Consider the following 20,487-nt stretch of genomic DNA (forward strand, 5'->3'; position numbering starts at 1 on the left):
TCCAACAGCTGTCTGTTCGTCAACATGTGAAACGGTCTGTTCATGATCGCTTTGTTGAAAGCTGACAAATCCAGAATCGGTCTCACCCCTCCGGTCCTTTTGGGGACCAGGAAGTAGCGTGAGTAAAACCCTGTGTTTTCCTCTTCGTTGGGAACTCTTGAGATTACACCTTTTATCAGAAGCTCCTGAACTTCTGCATTTAAGGCTGAGACTTGGTCTGGTGATGACAGGACCGTCTCTATAACTCCTCCGAACGGAGGGGGTCGGGTTGCAAATTGCAGCGTGTAACCCTTGCATAACACTCTGTCCATCCATCTGTCCGGCGAACAGGTTTTTTGCCACTCTGCGTAACGTTCGTGGAGTGGACGTGCGTTTAAATGATGCGCCTTGTTTTGAACGGATGTCATCCAATCCTCCGCCTCGACCGCCATCATGCGTCGCGGAAAAGTTTTCCGCGTGACCCAAGGCGAGGCTTTCTCGAAAGGGCTGTTCTGCGCGCGCCCGTGCGCTGTGACTGGATCGCGGACCAACCTTCATGTCCGGGCGGGGCGGTGTGTGCTGAGGTGAAGTGTGTGCCAGCTGATGACGTCGTGAGGCTGCACGTTTAACGTCGCTGTGCGAACGTTGAGAGGCGGAGGGCGTGACTTCATCAACGCCGTGCTGTCGAAGTGAAGGTTGTGAGCCTCGCGGGAGCGCACGTTTCCTCTGGAGGGACGCGCGCCGCTCTCGCTGAGGGCGGGGCCCGTCATTGGATTCATTCAGCTGTCTCACGCTTATGCCGCCGTGAGCTGCTGATCGCTGAGACGCGGTGGATGACGGCCGCTCGCGTTTGCTCAGGAGAGGCGTGTGTTGTTTTCGCTGAGAGCGGGGACCTCCACCGGACCCGGCCTGCGGTCCCACATTTATACCGATGTGAGCCGGTGAGCGCCGGGCAGCTGTGCGTGCATCATCAACACAGCGCCGTTTGGATGGAGGCTGCTTGTCTCGCTCAGGTGCGCGTTTAACACCGCTTGGGTGGTGATCGTGCGGTTCTGATTGACAACAAGTTATTTCGCTTACCGTGGTGTCACGTGAGCGTCTGGGCATGTGATGGAGCGACGGTGGATTTAAAAAACCTTTATTTAAGGACACCGGCTCTCTATGTGTGGAGGATGTGTGTGTGTGTAGCGGCTGTGAGCTCATCCGAACTTACAGACTGGCTAAAAACAGGCATTTTGATCTTTGAAAAATCATTTATTTCAATTCCTGTGTCATTTATACACACATCCTTCGCAGACCGTCATTTCTTAAATCTTTTCCCCCGTGAGCTCTGCGGTTTGTTTGCCCCGAGCGCCGTCTGCAGGCGATCTCTGGGGAAACGCTGAAGTGTAGGCTGCCGGAATGAGGAGGGGTGGTCTCTGGCGGGCGGGGCTGGTGGTGGAGCTGTGCGAGACGAAGCTGCTGCTGCCGTGGAACGTCGATGTTTCTGCCTCTGCTCTCGACGGTCTCTCCAGCGGGCTGGGGGACGGGATGAGCCGCGCGGCTTGATGAGATGGCGCACAGCTTCCGACATCTCCTCCGACTGCTTCGAATTCGCCAGCATGGTCTTCAAGCTGCTTCTGAACAGCGCGTCCGATGAGATGGGGCCCTCCATCAGGTCTTTGTGCAGCTTTTCCGGCAGCAAGGGAGAGTGACGAAGCCAGGTGGAACGTTGGATTACCGTCATCCACGCTGCAATCCTCGACAGGCAGACCGTGGAAGCGGCGCACATGTTGAGGATGGCGTCTGCCGATTTACACAGGGAGCTCTTTGTCTCCTCTGGCAGGTCTGAGGCCTCTAGCCTCTTCGACATGCTAAATGCTAACAGCGCCACGTTGTTGTTTGCCGCGGCCGCCTGAAAAGCACACTGGTGGGCTCTGTTGGAGAGCGCGGTCACCGCCTGGTCGTGTTTCCCCGGAGGGACGGGACGCTTCAGCCTGGACAGCTTCGCTCCGAAGGCTTCCGCGAGGCTTGGCTCAAGGGGGGGTACCGAGGGATAGCCCCGCTCGGTGAACCCCTCCACTCTGGTGATGCGTGGGATCAGTGGAGACGGGCGCCCTTAACCTACCAGGACCGGCTGCGGCCTCGTTCCAGTACGCTGTCACCGCTGGAAAACGAGGCCAAATGGGATCAGGACGGCGAGCCGGCGTGGAGCCAAACCTTCCCGCAAGATCATCCGATCTGAGCGGGGGCGGGGGGGGGGGGGGGGAGGGGACGGAGAGCACCTTTACGCTAGCAGCTTCCCGGATAATGGCGGGCAGCTCCGAGAGGAGCGCGCCGACGGCAGGGAGCGGTGTGGTCGCTGAAGCGGGAAACCCCGGGGGAGACGAGCATCCGCTCGGCCTCCCTCTTTCCAACACTGCGCTCCCCGGGAGGGAACGAGCGTCGGGGCTGCTGCTAGCGTCACCGGTCCCAGAGGAATCATCCGATTCACTCCGAGAGCCGGCGTCGAAGAAATCCATGGTGTCGTCCAGCGAACAGTCTCCCGCCACGGACAGGCAGTCCTCGATGGTAGCCTTAAACAAGGCTGCTCTCCTCTGCCTTTCCTCCGGTGGAAGCTCATCACAGAGGCGGCAGGAGGAAGCGCAGGCGACGTGGCGGGGACCCAGGCATCCCTCGCAGGTGTCGTGCCGGTCGAAGCTAAGCAAGTAACCGGTCTTGCAGGAGGGACACAAGCGGATGGTGCTAGAGCTGGACATCTCGATGAAAGGTCAGTTGTTTTTTTATTGTACTAGCTTGCTGAAGAAAAATGGGAGCAGATTACCCGCTCTTAATGTAATTTATACGGATCGGGTGGGGCCCACACAGCAGGTGGGCGTGGACTAATTTTTTCAGTATGATGCTTGCGCATAACGGGATAAACCCATCAGCAACAGCCTTAAAGGGCGAAGCCTATATGAAATGGAACTGCACAAAGACCTGATGGAGGACTCCATCACAGCGGACGCGCTGTTCGGGAGCAGCTTCAAAGTCATGCTGGCGAACTCAAAGCAGTCGGAGGTGTCAGAGGCTGTGCGCCACCTCGTCAAGCTGCGTGGCTCATTCCGCCCCTGGTCCGCTGGAGAGACCGTCGTGAGCAGAGGCAGAAGCAACGACGTTCCACGGCTGCGGCGGCGTCTCGCTCAGCTCCACCACCAGCCCCGCCCGTCAGAGACTAGCCCACTTCATCCCAGCAGTTCAGCGTTTCCCCAGAGATCGCCTGCAGACGGCGCTCTGGGCAAACAAATCACAGAGCTCACGGGGGAGAAGATTTAAAAAAAGACGGTCTGCGGAGGGTGTGAGTAAAAGTGACACGAAAGTTGAAATAAATATCATTCAATGATCAAAATGTCTGTTTCTAGCCAGTCTGTAAGCTCGGATGAACTCACAGCGGCTGGGCACACATCCTCCACACAACAAGCCGGTGTCCTTAAATAAAGTTGTTGTTCATTTTTTATTTTTTTTATTTTTTTTAAACTCACCGTCGCTCCAAGACATGACGAGACGCTCACACGACACCATGGTAAGCGAAATAACTCGTTGTCAACCAGAGCTGCACAATCCTCACCCAAGCGGTGTCAAACGCGCACTCGTGCGATGCAAACAGCGCTGCGTTGATGATGGCGCGCGCAAACACAGCTCCCCGCCACTCACCGGCTCACATCGGTATAAATGTGGGACCACAGGCCGGGTCCGGTGAAGGTCCTCGTTCTCGGCAAGAGCAACACACGCCTCACCGAAGCAAACGCGTGCGGCCTCGACGCAGGCAGCCGTCACCCACCGCGGCTCGGCAGCTCACGGCAGCACAAGCATGAGACGGCTGAATGAACCCAGTGACAAGTCTCGCCTCCAGCGAGAGCGGCGCGCGTTCCTCCAGAGAAAACGTGTGCTCCCGCGAGGCTCGCAGCCTTCACTCCAACAGCACGGCATAGATGAAGTCGCGCTCTCTACCTCTCAACGTTCGCACAGTGATGGTAGAACGCGTAGCCCCACAGCGTCATCAGCTGTCACACGCTTCGCCTCGGCACACACCGGCCCACCTGTACATGAAGGTTGGTCTGCGGTCCGATCGCAGTGCACGGGCGCGTTCAGAGCCTTTTCGAGGAAGCCTTGCCTTGGGTCACGTGGAAAACATTCCCGCGACACATGACTGCGGTCGAGGCGGCAGACTGGTGACATCCGAACAAAACATGACGCAACACTTAAATGCACGTCCACTCCACGAACGTTGCGCGGAGTGGCTAAAAACATGCTTGTCGGACAGATGGATGGACAGGGTGTTATGCAAAGGTTGCAGTTTGCAACCCGACCCCCTCCGTTCGGAGGAGTTTTAGAGACGGTCCTGTCATCACCAGACCAAATCTCATCCCTAAATGCAGAAGTCCAAGAGCTTCTGATAAAAGAAGTAATCTCCAGGGTTCCCAACGGAGAGGAAAACACAGGGTTTTACTCACATTACTTCCTGGTTCCCAAACGGACCGGAGGGACGAGACCGATTTTTGGATCTGTCAGCTTTCAACAAGGCGATCATGGACAGACCGTTTCACATGTTGACAACCAGACAGCAGTTGGACAACATCCAGAGAAACAAGTTGTTTTTTTTTCCGTCGACCTAAAAGATGCTTCCTGATGCATGCTCAATAATCCAGGTAGAAAAATCTAAAAAAGTTTAATCTGGTCCTCTGGACGTTCAAAAAAAACAAAACAAAGCAAATCAACAAAAAAATGTAGAAACGTTTCGTCTCTCATCCGAGAGACTTCTTCAGTCTGAGGTGCTGTATTCAGCTCAGTCTCTTAAATAGCACCTTCTCAGAGTGGATCAACCAGTTTTGCTGCTGACAACCAAAACCAGCTGATCACATGCTCAAGAAGGACCATCAGCCTAACAATGGATCATTAGCACACTGATGGCTGTTTACTGTTCACAGAGGGCTGAGTGATACTAGCAATCACAGCATTGTAAGAGGGGGGACAATTGAACCAGGAGGCCTCCACCCCTGTTTAACGATGGACGATTTCTTTTCACAAAGATGGCCTCCTTTACTCCTCTCTCAAAACATTGTTCCTCTCAGTCCAGGATGTGAACATCTTCATCCTTGAAAGAGTGACCGCTGGCCTGGAGATGAGTGTAGACCGCAGAGTCCTGGCCTGATGATGATGATCTTCTGTGCTGGGCCATCCTTTTGGCCAGTGGCTGTTTAGTTTCCCCGATGTAAGACTGATCACAGCCCTTCTGACACTGAACAGCATACACAATATTACTCTGTTTGTGCCGGGGGACTGGATCTTTGGGATGAACCAGTCTTTGCTGTAATGTATTTTTGGCATTTTGCAAATAATAGAAATAGATTACCAAAATAGAAAAATAATTTTGGTAATTCTAATTGACCTCAAATAGGAAAAGTTTATTCTGATTTCTCGTCGGTGTGGAAAAAAAAAAAAGCATGTCTTTTTTAAATAGTGTATGTAAACTTCTGGTTTCAACTGTAAGTGTATTTGATGGATAAATGTTCAAAGAGTAACCTGAAGATATAAAACTGTTCCTAATTATAATCCATTTTCATTTTTGATTTGAAATGAAGATTCCTGTTAGACCACCTTTAGTTGATAAGCATATCCATTTATTTTGGAGATCAATCATTTGAGCTACACCAATAGAATTTTCTACAGTGTATCCACACTAGACCTGTATTACATGTGCAATTTAGTTTTTATTGACCCCAGACTTAAACCTCAATTCTGATGCAGATCAAAAACAAAACTCATTTAAAGTTTGGATAGTTTCTCGTCAGATTTCTTACAGTAAAATCAAAGTCTACCCCAATTTAATCTTAAACCCCCCCTTTTTTTTCCTGTTAATCCAGACTCCATGGCAGTGAGAAGTTCTGTCCCTCCAGCTCTTTGCGAATAGCCGATGTGAACAGAGTCTGTTGCTCTGAGTTAAGGTGGATTTTCCAGTCTCCAGCAATCCCTGTGAGAAAAGCACAATGGATGTGATCACAGCAGTCAAAAGAAAAAGTATATTTAAAGTGTGTGTGTGTGTGTGTGTGTGTGTGTGTGTGTGTGTGTGTGTGTGTGTGTGTGTGTGTGTGTGTGTACACATGTTGTCGAGCTGGACACATGGAGAGTGGAGAGACAGAGTTGACTTTGAAAAGACAGTGACAAAGGTGAATTAACTGTTTGTTTGTCAGGGCTCCTGAAGGGGAACAGAAGAGAAAAGAAGAGCAGAAGAAAAGAACATAGAGACCCTTAAGAAACTGTTCCTCCTCTGTCTCTTGGCTTAACAGGATGCGCATCTCTTTGTGGGGTTTTGTCGACAGGGCGGGGGGAGGAGGGGGAGACACCTCCATGTTATCTGCTAGCTTTCCGCTGCATTTGTGATGTTGTTGATGGGTGGGGAGGGGGTAGGATGCATGAGAGAAGCGGAATGTGTAGATCTTGGCTAACGCATCTGTATTGCGCGCTGTAAGATTTTTGCCTTAAGATTTGAAAAGTCCAGCTAATGGTGTTATAGAGAACACCTTGAAGGAGAACGATGGTGTTAATGATAAATAATCCGCGTAACACAAGTTTTCTGGAAAGTAAACTTGTTAAAATCAGTGTATGGGGAAGGACTAGTGGAAAGGAAAATGATTGGAGAAGGGAGATGGATGTTATTCCAAGTAGATTGTGAAGGAAAGGGTAATATTTATTAACCTTTATTTAATCAAGCAAATCTAATTGAGATCACAGATCTCTCTTTCAAGAGAGGCCTAGGTCTGAAGGCAGTCTAACATGCACGTTTTTAGTCTGTGGGAGGAAACCGGAGTACCCAGAGAAAACTCGCACAAGAAGAACATGAAAACTCCACTGTTATGGCCTGAGGCCATTTGGTTGAGCAAAAGAGTGTTTGCAGGTTGGTTGCTGACTCAGCTGTGCTGTGGCCCATCTGGGATTGGCTGCTTCACTTCCTGAATCCTCCCCAATGGACATAGATCTGCATCCTGGTTGGCTTCTTCACCTCCTGCTCCTCCAACCACAGAAGAGGCCTGCCTATTTAAACACAGCTCTCCTTCCATTCAGGGCGGCTGTTGTTTAGAGCAGCTCGCCACTTGTAGGGGTTTCTGTGTCTTTGGACTTAGGTCTCTTGACTTGAATTGTTTGGCTTTGGCCAACAGTTAAATCCTGCAGTTGGTTGTCGGTGTTGTTTGTAAGCCCCTGAAAGCGGTTAGAAGGCTTACTTGTTTACTTTTGTTTTGACTCACTATAAATTTGGTTTGAGTATTCATTCACTTGGTTAACCTTAATTTTGTTATTGACTTGGTTGTGAAAACTTTGTTGTAATTTGTACTTTGAAAGTACCCCTCCTTTTTTGTTAATGTTAAATTTTATTTTAAACTGACCAATTAAATTGTTACTTTTATTCAAACTTGTTCCATCTGGGTTTTTAATGTTGCCTCCCCCTTCTCCTGGCTGAGCTGGGTCGTAACGCCACCCAGAAAGACCCCAGGATTGAACCCAAGAAAATAAGCTATGAAGTGTAGAAATTGTGGCGGCACCAAGGCAGGAAGGAACCTGTAAATTATTCAGTCTTAGTTACATGCAGGTTGACAAAACTGACATTTTTTGTTGTCACTTTTGCTTGGCACAGTGTAATTTAGTGATGTGAAGGCTGCATGATGCCATGTCATTTTCTGTTGTGAGTAGGTCTATCACTAAATCGGAAAACAGTAAAATGGCCTCCTAAATGTACTGTTGGTGGTTTATTAAAATTGCACCTGTTAATTGGATAAAGTTTATTATTTTTAAACATGCAGATCAGTGTCACCATTGCTTAACACAATGACATGATGTTATAAATGTAACTAAATAAAAAACAAAATAGCACAATAAATGTCAAGTGCACCCCTAAAGTCATTGTTTGTGATAAACTGTGTTGCAGGCGCTAGGTTTGACCTTTTTCCATCCCTTCTGAGTTTGCAGGTATGTAGTTTACTCTGGGGCCATCTTTTGCCTCTTTTCCACTGAAAGGCGGATCTGCCATGGACTGTGAGGTAAGGGTTTTCTGAGTCTCTTCACCCTAGTAAAAGTTAAAGGCTACATTACTTAGCTGTGAGATTTGTTGGAACAACATCCTGGTATTTTGCTATACTTAGACACAGAATATAACCAGAACTTTTTAACAATTGCAAATGCCATTACTGAAAGCAGTCTAACAGGGTTCCTCATAGAAGATGTGGTGGTCACGGCTACTTGATACAACGAGCTGTGTGATGAAATAAGGGTGTCATGTGTATGAAGGTTAATTGTTTGGACAAGGCTTTCTTGAACCCAGCCTAAGAGGGCCTGTCCGGAGAAACTCAAAAGGCTAGGAGGACCAGGACTGCTCAAGGGGGCTGCATGTTGGAGTAGCTCTGTTACTTTCATTCTGAGATTACTTTTGAAAACTTTAATTCCCCTCTTTTTCTGATATAAAATAGCTTTTTTTTAAATAATTTCCTCTGGTGTTGGATGCTGTGCAGCTGGAAGGATTTTTACTGAAACCTTTGCTTTTGGACATTTGTTATGATTCATAACTATATAACAAGGTTGTTTTTTTACAACTGGGAGAAGCTGATTAACATCTCCAAAGCTCAAATAATATCTCAACTACAGCCCCAAATGAGTTGAAAAGGTGTCGTGGATGCAGGAGCAAAGAGGGAGAGAAGAATGAAATTCAAACCATCTCTTTCATCAATCATGATGGGCAATATGAGATCACTGGGAAACAAGTTGGATGAACTTCAAGCCCTAACATGGACCCATCCAGAGTATCGGGCAGTATTATGTGTTTCACTGAGACATGGCTGCAGGATCATATCCCCGACTCCAACGTTTCTCTGCCAGGCTTTCTGACTATACGAGCAGATGGAGATTTAAAGAGGGGCACAAGTAAAGGAGGTGGGTTGGCAGTGCTTGTGAACAACAGATGTTGTAATCCAGGACACGTTACTGTGAAGTGTCTCTGCAGTCCAGATATTGAACTGTTGGCAGTAAGTTGTCATCCATATTATTTGCCAAGAGTTCACCAGTGTTATTTTGGCAACTGTTTACATTCCACTCAATGCTGTTGCCGAGACTGCATGTGATGTCATCAGCTCAGAGGTTGCTAAGCTACAAACAACACCCTAGTGCGTTTGTTGCAATATCTGGGGATTTTAATCATGTCTCACGCTCTGCTACACTTGACATTCCAACAGCTTGTCAGCTGCTCTACCAGAGAAAACAAAACTCTGGACTTTTTTTATGCAAATGTCAAAGATTCATAAAGCAAGACCCCCTCTTGGCAAATCGGATCACAATCTTGTGTTTCTCTGCTCAAAATATAAACTCTTTTGTTCAGAGGCAACCTATTATAAAGAGAACCGTGAGAAAATGGTCAACGGAAGCTGAAGAAGCCCTGCGAGGTTGTTTTGAGGCTACAGACTGGGATGCATTGCACCAGCCATATGGAGAGGACATCAGTGCCATGACTGAGTGTGTGACAGACTATATAAACTTCTGTGTAAACACCATCCCCTCCAGAACAGTGAGATGCTTCCCCAATAACAAACCTTGGATCTCCACTGATCTGAAGTGGTAAACCAAAAAAAAGAGCCTTCAGGGAGGGAGACAGGGAATTATTGAGGAGTACACAGAAGCAACTAAAAGTCAAGATAAGAAACAGCTAGGAGGTGTACAAGAAGAAGCTGGAGAGCAAGCTCCAGCAGAACAATATCAGAGAGGTGTAGTCGGGGATGAAAAAGATCCCAGGCTTCAAGCAGGAGGATCAGAAGGATGGAAGTCTGGACAGAGCCAATGATCTGCACACGTTCAATAGATTCAGTTCAGGACCAAGCTCAACATCCTCCTCTCTTCACAATCCAAACCAATATAACACCCTCCTTTGACCCAAGGCTGTCCTGTCACACCTCAAATATTGTATCTACCACCTCAGTAATGGACCCTTCTTCTACATGTTTGTCTTCAACCAAATCAGAAGATGTTGATACCTCCTTTGCCTCCCCCCTCTGTGTCTCTAGAAGTCAGGTGAGGAAGCAGCTGGAGAGACTGAACCAGAATAAGACTGCAGGTCCAGATGGTGTCAGTCTGAGTCCTGAAGGCCTGTGTAGAGTAGCCCTGTGGGGTTCTGCAGCACCTCTTCAATCTTAGCCTGACCCTGAAGAAGGTTCCAGTGTTGTAAAAAACCTCCTGCAATGTCCAGTACCAAAGAAAACTCACCCATCAGTCCTCAATGACTATAGACCTGTTGCCCTGACAACCCACATCATGAAGGTCCTAGAGAGATTTCTGTTGGCCCACCTGACTAAACAAACAAGCACATATCAGGACCCACTGCAGTTTGCTTATCGGCGTGGACTTGGAGTTGAAGATGCCATCATACACTTGCTTCAGCAAACTCACTGTCATCTAGAAAAAGCAGACAGCACTGTGAGAGTCATGTTCTTTGACAATCACCTGGATCAAAGACTACCTGACAAAGCAAATCAAGCTAGATTGAGTTAAATGCACTGAAGACAAACTCCAGAAGACTCCGGTGGAGGCCTCAGCAAACAGACCACAGTTTGTGAGACTGAAGGATTGTGTCTAACCAGGTGGTCAGTAGCTCAGGAGCACCACAGGGGTCTGTATTCTCAGCATTCCTTTTCATTCTGTACACCTTAGATGTCCAGTAAAAAAGACTCTGCAGTGGTCAGGTGAAACAGAGATGGACAAGAAGCTGAGCACAGAGAACTGGTGGATCGCTTTGTTCACATTCAAGATGAGATGATTCTTTCCACACCATGCCACAAAGGAGATGGTTGTAGATTTCAGGAGAAAAAGAAACGGGTCCAACACTATTTCCATCACGGTAGAAGAAGTGGAGGTGGTAGTACAAATACCTTGGGGCTCACCTGGACAACAGACTGGATTGGAAATGCAACAGTGAAGCTGTCTACAAGAAGGGACAGAAAAGACTACTTCTTGAGGAAGCTGAAGTCCTTCAATGTTTGCAGCAAGATGTTTCATATCTTCTATAAGTCTTTCAGAGAGAGTGCTATCCCTTCTGCCATCATAAGATGTCAAGATGGCTTCGCTCAGAGCAGTTGTAGCTTCACAGGCTCCCGGTATTCTCACAGTTTTTAGAAGTTTTAATATTGACTCTGTGCCTGACTCTGCTTGATTTATGCGTGTGAACTATAGCCAAACCGAATTGACGAGAATAGGAACGGATTTGCCATGAAATAAAGCAGAAATCAGCAACAAACTCAAAACTATGTTTGGCAGAATGCAGATCTTAGTCATCTACCTGGAAGCTGCAGCAGAGGCATTCCAACAGGCAGAAGAGGATGCGCTTCTCCCGACTTAAGAAGAGAGGACGCCTGGCGGGGGTTATGGTGAGGCAATGAGCTCACGTTAAAGCCAGAAAAATCCCGATGCCGTCTCTCTTTCTGTCGAATGTCCACTCATTGGAAAAGGAGATGGAGTTTTACTTCGTCTGAGAACAGGCGCCTCAGAAGAGATGGTGTGCGGTGCTTTGCCTCACAGAAATGTGGATTACAAGTGAAAAGCCAGATACAGTCTTCCAGCTGGATGACAGACTTTTTTTTTTTTTTTTTTTGAGCAGACGGCTACAGCAAGCTAATGGGAAATCATGGGGAGGCGGAGTGTGCATTTATGTGAGTAAATTTTGTGCACGAACTGCACTGCTGTAAAAAGCTCATGCTCGAAGGCTTTGGAGCAGATAATGAAATGCTGGACACATTATCTACCCCGCGAGTTCACAATGACTTTCATTACTATGGTTTACATCCCACTGAATGCTAATGACGCATTGCAGGAGCGCCACAATTTCTTAAGCTCTATGCAGTACAAACACCCTGAGGCTCTTTACGTGGTAGCCAGAGACTTTAATCACGTGAATCTAAAGGACTGCCTCCCAAGTTTTTACCAGCATGTGGGCATACTAACACGTGGAAGCAACACGCTGGACTGTGTTTGCACGAACATAAAAGATGCATACAAAGCCGAACCTCGCCCCCACCTAAGATTCTCTGATCACATCTCAATCTTAATGGTACCTGCTTACCTCCCCCCACTGAGACGCTCCAGACCGGTACAAATGAAAGTTAAATGTTGGATCCAGGACAGTGGCCCCATATTGAGAGATTGTTTTGATCGAACAGACTGGCAGGTTTTCAGAGAAGCTGCTGAAAATGGAGGATCATTTGATCTGGACCAATATGCATCCTCAGTTCTGGGTTACATTAGTACATGTATTGACACTGGCTCCACCATCAGATATGTTAAAAGTTACCCAAACGGCAAACCTTGGCTGAATGCAGAGATGCGCACCCTGCTGGAAGCCAGGAACATTGCCTTCAGGTCTGGAAACTCAGAGGAGTTGAGTAGGACGAGGAAAGAGCTGGTTGCTGGCATTAAGAAGGCCAAGGCCACATATGCACAGATGATCGAGGGTCAATTCATCTCACAAAACCCTCGGAGCATGTGGAGGGGCGATAAGTTTATAACATATTATAAAGGCAGGAGCAAACAATACCCCAAAGACCCATCTCGGCCTAATGCCCTCAACAAGTTCTATGCACACTTTGAAGACCCAAACAGACCACCCAGCATCAGACTCACCTCACCACCGGATGAAGAGTATCTCAGCGTGACCTCAGCAGAAGTAAGGAGTACCTTCAGGAGGATTAATCCACACAAGGCAACCGGCCCAGACAACATCCCCGGAAAAGTGTTGAAGGAATGGGCCGATCAGCTCTGCAAGGTGCTGACAGACATCTTTAACACCTCACTTACCCTGGAGACAGTCCCCACCTGCTTGAAGACTGCCACCATCATCCCAGTCCCAAAAAGCTCTACAGTGACTGGTCTGAATGACTATCGGCCAGTAGCCCTCACCCCGATAGTCGCTAAATGCTTCGAAAAACTGGTCATGACCCACATCAACGAGGACTCATCAGTATGCATACCACAAGAACTGATCAACAGAGGATGCCATCTCCTCTGTGGTCCACACTGCGCTCAACCATCTGGAGCAGAAAGACTTATGTCCATATGCTATTTGTGGACTTCACATCCACCTTCAACACCATGATCCCCCAAACCCCGATGGACAAACTATTCACACTAGGACTAAGCCCCTTCATTTGCAACTGGGTACTAGACTTCTTAACAAACTAACCACAGTCAGTGAGAATCTACAACTTCTCCTCCTCCACCATAACCCTCAGCACTGGCTCTCCTCAGGGATGTTTGTTGAGCCCTCTCCGGTTTACTCTGCTCACATATGATTGTGCAGATACCCATCCAAGCTGTCATATTGTAAAGTTTGCAGATGATACAGCGGTGGTGGGATGCATCAAAAACAATGATGAGTCCAGCTACAGGCAGGAGGTGGAACACCTGGAGAGCTGGTGCAAAGAGAATAACCTTCACATCAATGTGAAGAAGACGAAGGAGATGATTGTGGTCTTCAGAAGGAACAAACACACCTACACATGAATGACAACCTCAGCTGGGGCAACAACACTTCCAGCCTGATCAAGAAAGCTCACCAGAGTCTCTATCTACTTCTCAGGTGGCTAAGACGAGCTGGCCTGGGAAGCTCAGTCCTCACCTCCTTCTACAAGTGTGCAGTGGAGAGCATCCTGTGCTCCAGCATCGTGTGGCGTGAAGGCTGCACAGCTGCAGAAAGAAAAGCTTTGCAGAGAGAGGTTAAGGCTGCACAGACTGGAGTCAGCCTCCCCACCATCACAGACGTCTACACCTCTAGATGCAGGAAGAGGGCCACCTACATCATGAAGGACCCCACTCACCCAGCACACACACTTTTTGTCCCAATTTCTCAGGAAGGGGGTTGAGGAGCATTAAGTGTAGAACCACTAGACTGAGGAACAGCTTCTACCCTGAGGCTGTTAGACTCATGAATCTCTAACCAGAATAATCACTGAAAAAAAAAATCACATGTTGCTGCTGTAGTGAACTAGGCCTGAAGGTCAAAACCTTGACCTAAGGACCATATGGGACAGAAACTGTCATTTCATTGATTTGAATCCAGAAATACAGGTTGACCCATCCTGAGACTTTCTTTCTTGAAAATTCAAGTGAAAGAACACTCTCTCTTCTATTATCATTACTATTTTACAAATGTTTGATAATCAGTGTTTTAGTTCAAACCATTTTAGATGTTGTAGTGGACTAATCAATTTTTATTAACTGTGAAAAAGTAATAATGATTTTTAATCCTCATGCAAAGTTAGAATTCATGTTAAGGTCTGTTACAGAGTAATTATGCATTTTCTGATTTTCTGTCTTTGAATGAGCAGGGTAAGTTGGTCCAAGGTTGGACTCAAACGCAGACAAGTGTTGGAACGAACTGTCTTGTTTTTACATCCTTTCAGACGTAAATAGAGAAGTTGGCACCTGTTTTCCGCCAACTCGTCCAAACATTTCTCTCTCTGTCTCTAAAACATTTTCAATCTGTTCCATAACATTCTTGCTGTTTTTCTGACTCCTAGTGACCTCTTACGTCACAAAACACACCCCTGTCTGGTCGATATTGATCAATCAGAAACTCCCAAATGAACCGGAAATAGAGCTCTTTAAAATGTCGGTACTTCCTAGTTCAGCCAGTCGTGTGGAGTTTTCAGTCGGGTCGAGAGTCGAGTTTGGAGTCGTTGCAGCTCCCGTGCTGGGAAACAGGAAGATCCTGACATGACCACAGAGCTCTTCCGAGTCTTATGGGATTATAACATCTTCCACCTCTGGGTGGAACTCTGACGGACTCCACTCATGTGAAGTCCACTTGTGAGGTGAACCTGTGTCGGACGGAATACCGTCACTACTTCGGACGATTCACAGCTGTTCCTACGGAGACGCTGAAAGGGTGCGTTGAATGGACTTTCGTACCAGTGGAGACATCTCCAGGTAAAATAGTTGATTTATACCACCTAAGTGTACTGGGGGAAGAAGCTGAGAAAAACCCGGAGAGTGCCGTTCTGAATGCTGACACAAACAAACCCCCTCACCCATCTTTTTCTCCCTCTAAACTTCATCTTTCCATCTTTAAAATTCTTCTATCAAGTAGAAATCATTCCAGATATTTTAGAAATGTCTGTGTAAAGTTCTCAACCACAGCCGTGTGGTTAATCAAAATTGTACAGCTTGCTAAAATTAGCCATGTTGTTGTTTTCCATATTTTGCCAATTAATGTAAATGTGTGATGTGTTAAACTTTGATTCTGTTAATAAATGACCCACTGTCGTTGGTTGGTCACAGATAATTAACGTCTCACGTTACATTTACTAAATTCAATGCACATTATATACGGTCCAGAAAAATAAAAGAATCCGTTTAATTTATGAATATATCTCATGCATATGTTCATCTACACTGCTGATCTGTTTCGTGTTGATGAGTGCTCATCTGCTCACACAGGCTCATGTTCGTGCTGCTGTTTGACGTAATGTTTTTTATGCTATTGGTGCTTAGTGTATTTTAGTTGTTTTTTCTTTGATAATCTCTAAGGTATGAACTTTGTTTTTCTTTTACATTTTATTGTTGGATGTAACTGGGACCCTGTGTACATAATTTCGCTCCACCACATGAGGTGCGAATGACAAAGTATCTCTGACTCTCTCTCTCTCTGATCTGCTGGGGTAGCAGCACCAGAGCAAGTGACTTTAAAAAGATCAACAAGCTCATAAAGAAGGCTGGCTCAGTTCTGGGGTCTCCCCTAGAACCTTTGGAGATGATTATACAAAGAAGGATTCTTCATAAAAAGAAGATTATAGACAACCCTCGGCATCCTCTTCATCAGACTGTCATACAACAACAACAGTGTCTTCAGTCAGAGGCTTCTTCACATCCGCTGTAAGACAGGCCGCTACAAGAGATCCTTCCTGCCCACAGCCATCAGCATCTATAACAACTCTAATGAAACCAGGATGATGTTGCAACAACATTTAATTTCCCTCTGGGATTAATAAAGTATTTTTGAATTGAATTTGAATACACCCAGGACGAAAACATAAGCGTGTGTGTAGACCTGTACGCACATGCACACGTTTATGAATGCATGTGTACATGTATGCGCTTGTGTACACGTTGGCACACACAAACGTATTTAAATTAAACAGAAAAGTCTGTCTGAATGCATTTCAATAAGTGCTGCCTTAAAAACCAGACATTTATTATGCTGTTATCTCAAGTTCAGCCAGGTTTATAGTTAACTCTGTTAGACTTGTGTAGTGAACTAGGCCTGATGTCAAAACCTTGACCTTAGGACCTTATGGGACAGAAACTGTCATTTCATTGATTTGAATCCAGAAATACAGGTTGACCCATCCTGAGACTTTCTTTCTTGAATTCAAGTGAAAGAACACTCTCTTTTCTATTATCATTACTATTTTACAAATGTTTGATAATCAAAGTGTTTTAGTTCAAACCATTTTAGATGTTGTAGTGAACTAATCATTTTTAATTAACTGTGAAACAGTAATAATGATTTTTAATCCTCATGCAAAGTTAGAATTCATGTTAAGGTCTGTTAGAGTAATTATGCATTTTCTGATTTTCTGTCTTTGAATGAGCAGGGTAAGTTGGTCCAAGGTTGGACTCAAACGCAGACAAGTGTTGGAACGAACGGTCTTGTTTTTACATCCTCTCAGACGTAAATAGAGAAGCTGGCACCTGTTGGCACCTGTTTTCCGCCAACTCGTCTAAATATCCCTCGTCTGTCTGAAAAACATTTTCAATCTGTTCCATAACATTCTTGCTGTTTTTCTGACTCCTAGTGACCTCTTACGTCACAAAACACACCCCTGTCTGGTCGATATTGACCAATCAGAAACTCCCAAATGAACCGGAAATAGAGCCCTTTAAAATGTCGGTACTTCCTCGATGAGCCAGTGGAGTTCCCGGTCGAGTTTGGAGTCGAGTCCAGTTGGAGTCGGGTGGAGAGTTTGCAGAAGTCCAGTCGCTTCAGGCTCCGGCTTCAGTCGTTGCAGCTCCCGTGCTGGGAAACGGGAAGATCCTGACATGACCACAGAGCTCTTCCGAGTCTTATGGGATTATAACATCTTCCACCTCTGGGTGGAACTCTGACGGACTCCACTCATGTGAAGTCCACTCGTGAGGTGAACTTGTGTCAGACGGAATACCGTCACTACTTCGGACGATTCACAGCTGTTCCTACGGAGACGCTGAAAGGGTGCGTTGAATGGACTTTCGTACCAGTGGAGACATCTCCAGGTAAAAGAGTTGATTTATACCACCTAAGTGTACTGGGGGAAGAAGCTGAGAAAACCCGGAGATTGCCGTTCTGAATGCTGACACAAACAAACCCCCTCACCCATCTTTTTCTCCCTCTAAACTTCATCTTTCCATCTTTAAAATTCTTCTATCAGGTAGAAATCATTCCAGATATATTAGAAATGTCTGTGTAAAGTTCTCAACCACCGCCGTGTGGTCAATCAAAATTGTACAGCTTGCTAAAATTAGCCATGTTGTTGTTTTCCATGTTTTGCCAATTAATGTAAATGTGTGATGTGTTAAACTTTGATTCTGTTAATAAATGACCCACTGTCGTTGGTGAGTCAAAGATAATTAACGTCTCACGTTACATTTCTAAATTCAATGCACATCATTATACAGTCCAGAAAAATGAAAGAATCCGTTTAATTTATGAATATATCTCATGCATATGTTCATCTACACTTGTGACAGATATTTAGAGACTCACCTTTCCTCATGAAAGGAGACTTGTCATGATCCATGGTCTCCTTGGGTAATGTGCTGTAGTTAGACATTTTATTGTCCTTCATGCTTTTGAAAGAGCAATATTCTGCTATCTTTGGAATGGCATCTTCACTCAGATTATGGCACAGAAAGTTTGAAATGCGCGTGACAGATGCAGGAAGGTCCTGGAAAAGAGATGCAGTTGGTCTTTACTTGAACCTGTAAATTTAACATTTTTATGTACATAATTTCTGTAAGAAAGGCGATGGAGCTCATTGACAGTTTATTATTGTAATGGTTAAAGCTCACATCTAACTACAATTTTGCGTCAACTTTAAATGAAATGGGATTCTACCTGATTAGGAAAAATAAAAATCTTGTTTGTTTTCAATTAAAATGCTCCTAAACCATTGCATATGCTGGCTTTTATTCATATCAGAGCTCACTGTGCAGCTACACTACCTTCACACGTACTGTATCCAAATCAACAGAGAGGTTTAACTTTCATTTCACATTGATTATGTTCTTGACTGGCCTGCCTGAAGTCCAGGTTTGTCTAATAGAATTTACTGACAATGTTTCATGAGGATGGGATAACTGACTGGTGAGCAGCTTCAATCTTGTACTTTGAAAAATGGGAAGTCCTAAGAAGATTTTAAAAAGCATAATGATTGTACTCAGTCAACAAAAAAATTAAATGTTTAATCAAAAACTAGGTTTCATTTTCAAATGTGTTTTTTTTTTTTTCTTCTTTCAGCTTTTCCCTCTTCAGGGGTTGCCACAGTGAGTCCTCTTCCTCCATTTCACTCTGTCCTCACTCCAACTACCTCCATGTCCTCTCTAACTGTATCCATATATTTCCTCTTTGTCTTTTTCCTGGCAGCTGCATTTCTAACATCCTTCTACCAATATACCCACTGTCCCTGCTCTGGACATGTCCAAACCATCTCAGTCTGGCCTCTCTAACTATCTCTGTTCAACCTGTGCTGTACCTCTTATGATTTCATTCTTAATCTTATCCATCCTTGTCACTCTTAAAGAGAACTTCAGCATCTTCATCTCTGCTACTTCCAGTTCTGTTTCCTGTCTTTTTGTCCATGTCTCTGTCTTCAGACCATACAACATAGCTGCTCTCACCACTGTCTTGTAAACTTTTCCTTTAACCTTTGCTGACACCCTTTCGTCACAAATCACTCCTGAAACTTTTCTCCATCCACGCCATCCTGCCTGGACTCTTTTCCACATCTACCATTTTCCTGGACAGTGGATCCGAAGTACTTGAAGTCCTGCACCTTTGTGACCTCTGCTCCTTGTAGCCTCACTGTTCCACCTGTCTCCTTCTCATTCACACATACTGCCTTACTATGGCTAACTTTCATTCCTCTTCTTTCAAGTGCATTGCAAAGGAATGTTTAGTCAAAGGTTATGGTTGTTTTTAACAATTATGGCTGATAATGATAACTCTGCTCATAAACCATATGTTTGGGTTAGTAGAAAGCTGGATGAGGAGCTGAGTGAGGCTGCAACGTGAAGCTGTTGCTTCAAGGACGCCTCAGAGTCGGCTGAACTGATGAGTATAAAAAGCTTATAAAGGCTTGTGGCAGATTCTCGTGATTGGTGTATGTGTGTACTTCCTGTATGTCTGTGTAACTTGTCCTGAAAATCTGACCTTGTAATACTGGTTAAAAAGGAACCATACTCCTCAGTAGAAGAAACATTTTTAAGCACAATATTAAGTAAGAATAGTAAGTAAGAATATTTTTCTCCAACATTCATACCTCCATGTCTCCAAGTTGTGTTCTGCCTGTTCCCTGTTCTCACCACAGATCACAATGTCATCTGCAAACATCATAGTCTACAGGGATTCCTCCTTGACTTCATATGTTTGTCTGTCCATCACCAGAACGAACAAGAAGGGGCTCAGAGCTGATCCTTAATGCAATACCACCTCCACCTGAAGTTGTCAGTACAGCACATCTCACCACTGTCTTGCTGCCTTCATACATGTCCTGTATCAGTCTAACATACTTCTCTGCCACTTCAGAATTCCTCATGCAATACCACACCTCCTCCCTCAGCACCATCATATGCTTTTTCTAAATTCACAAAAAAAGTAAAGTTCTTTCTGGCCATCTCATCAGCATCCTCTAAGCAAATATGGCATCTGTGGTGTTATTGTGCCATGACCTGGTGGTGGTTGAACCCAAAGTGCAGGCAGGAATTGGAGAACTTAGGAGGTAAAATAAAATACCATTTATTTTTAAATAAACAAAAAAAAAAGGCTGTTGTGGCAGCAGCAACATACACGGGCAAAGGAAAGACACAAAGGGAGACAAAATCAGGACTTTGGGCATTGTTTGGTTATGGTTTCTGTTCCATGTTTTGCACAGACAACGAATAACAGGAGACGCAGACTTATATACTGTACAAACAGGTGGCCGAGGAGGAATTGATTACAAGAGGTAATGCAATAGGTGAGACAGACCACACGAGGGACTCGCACACTAAGGAAAACAATCCACAGAACAGACATCCTCACATGAGGTGAATTCAAAAAGCGTTCAATACAAAAACAACTGGACTTTATTTGTAACAGAAGACGTTTCGCTCCTCATCCGAGGAGCTTTCTCAATTCAAAGAGCAGAGAGTGAGAGATTCAGGTTATAAGGCTGAGTGAGATAAGACACACACACACACACACACACACACACACACACACACACACACACA

At 45.6% G+C, this 20,487-nt stretch overlaps 1 protein-coding gene across 1 annotated transcript in view; it reads right to left on the minus strand.

Moving 5' to 3' along the window:
* Positions 1 to 5,852: 5,852 nt before the first annotated feature.
* Positions 5,853 to 20,487, minus strand: part of LOC119410215 (sulfotransferase 2B1-like) — a 20,500-nt gene continuing 5,865 nt past the window's right edge. Inside the window, exons 5-6 of the mRNA XM_037677126.1 lie at positions 17,762 to 17,942; positions 5,853 to 5,968 (exon numbers count right to left, since the gene is read on the minus strand). Of these exons, the coding sequence (XP_037533054.1) occupies positions 5,853 to 5,968; positions 17,762 to 17,942 (297 nt within the window). The remainder of the gene's footprint in view (positions 5,969 to 17,761; positions 17,943 to 20,487) is intronic.

The sequence above is a fragment of the Nematolebias whitei genome, chromosome 5 (genome assembly GCF_014905685.2).
Source record: "Nematolebias whitei isolate Nwh7 chromosome 5, NemWhi1, whole genome shotgun sequence".
In the NCBI taxonomy this organism is placed as follows: Eukaryota; Metazoa; Chordata; class Actinopteri; order Cyprinodontiformes; family Rivulidae; genus Nematolebias; species Nematolebias whitei.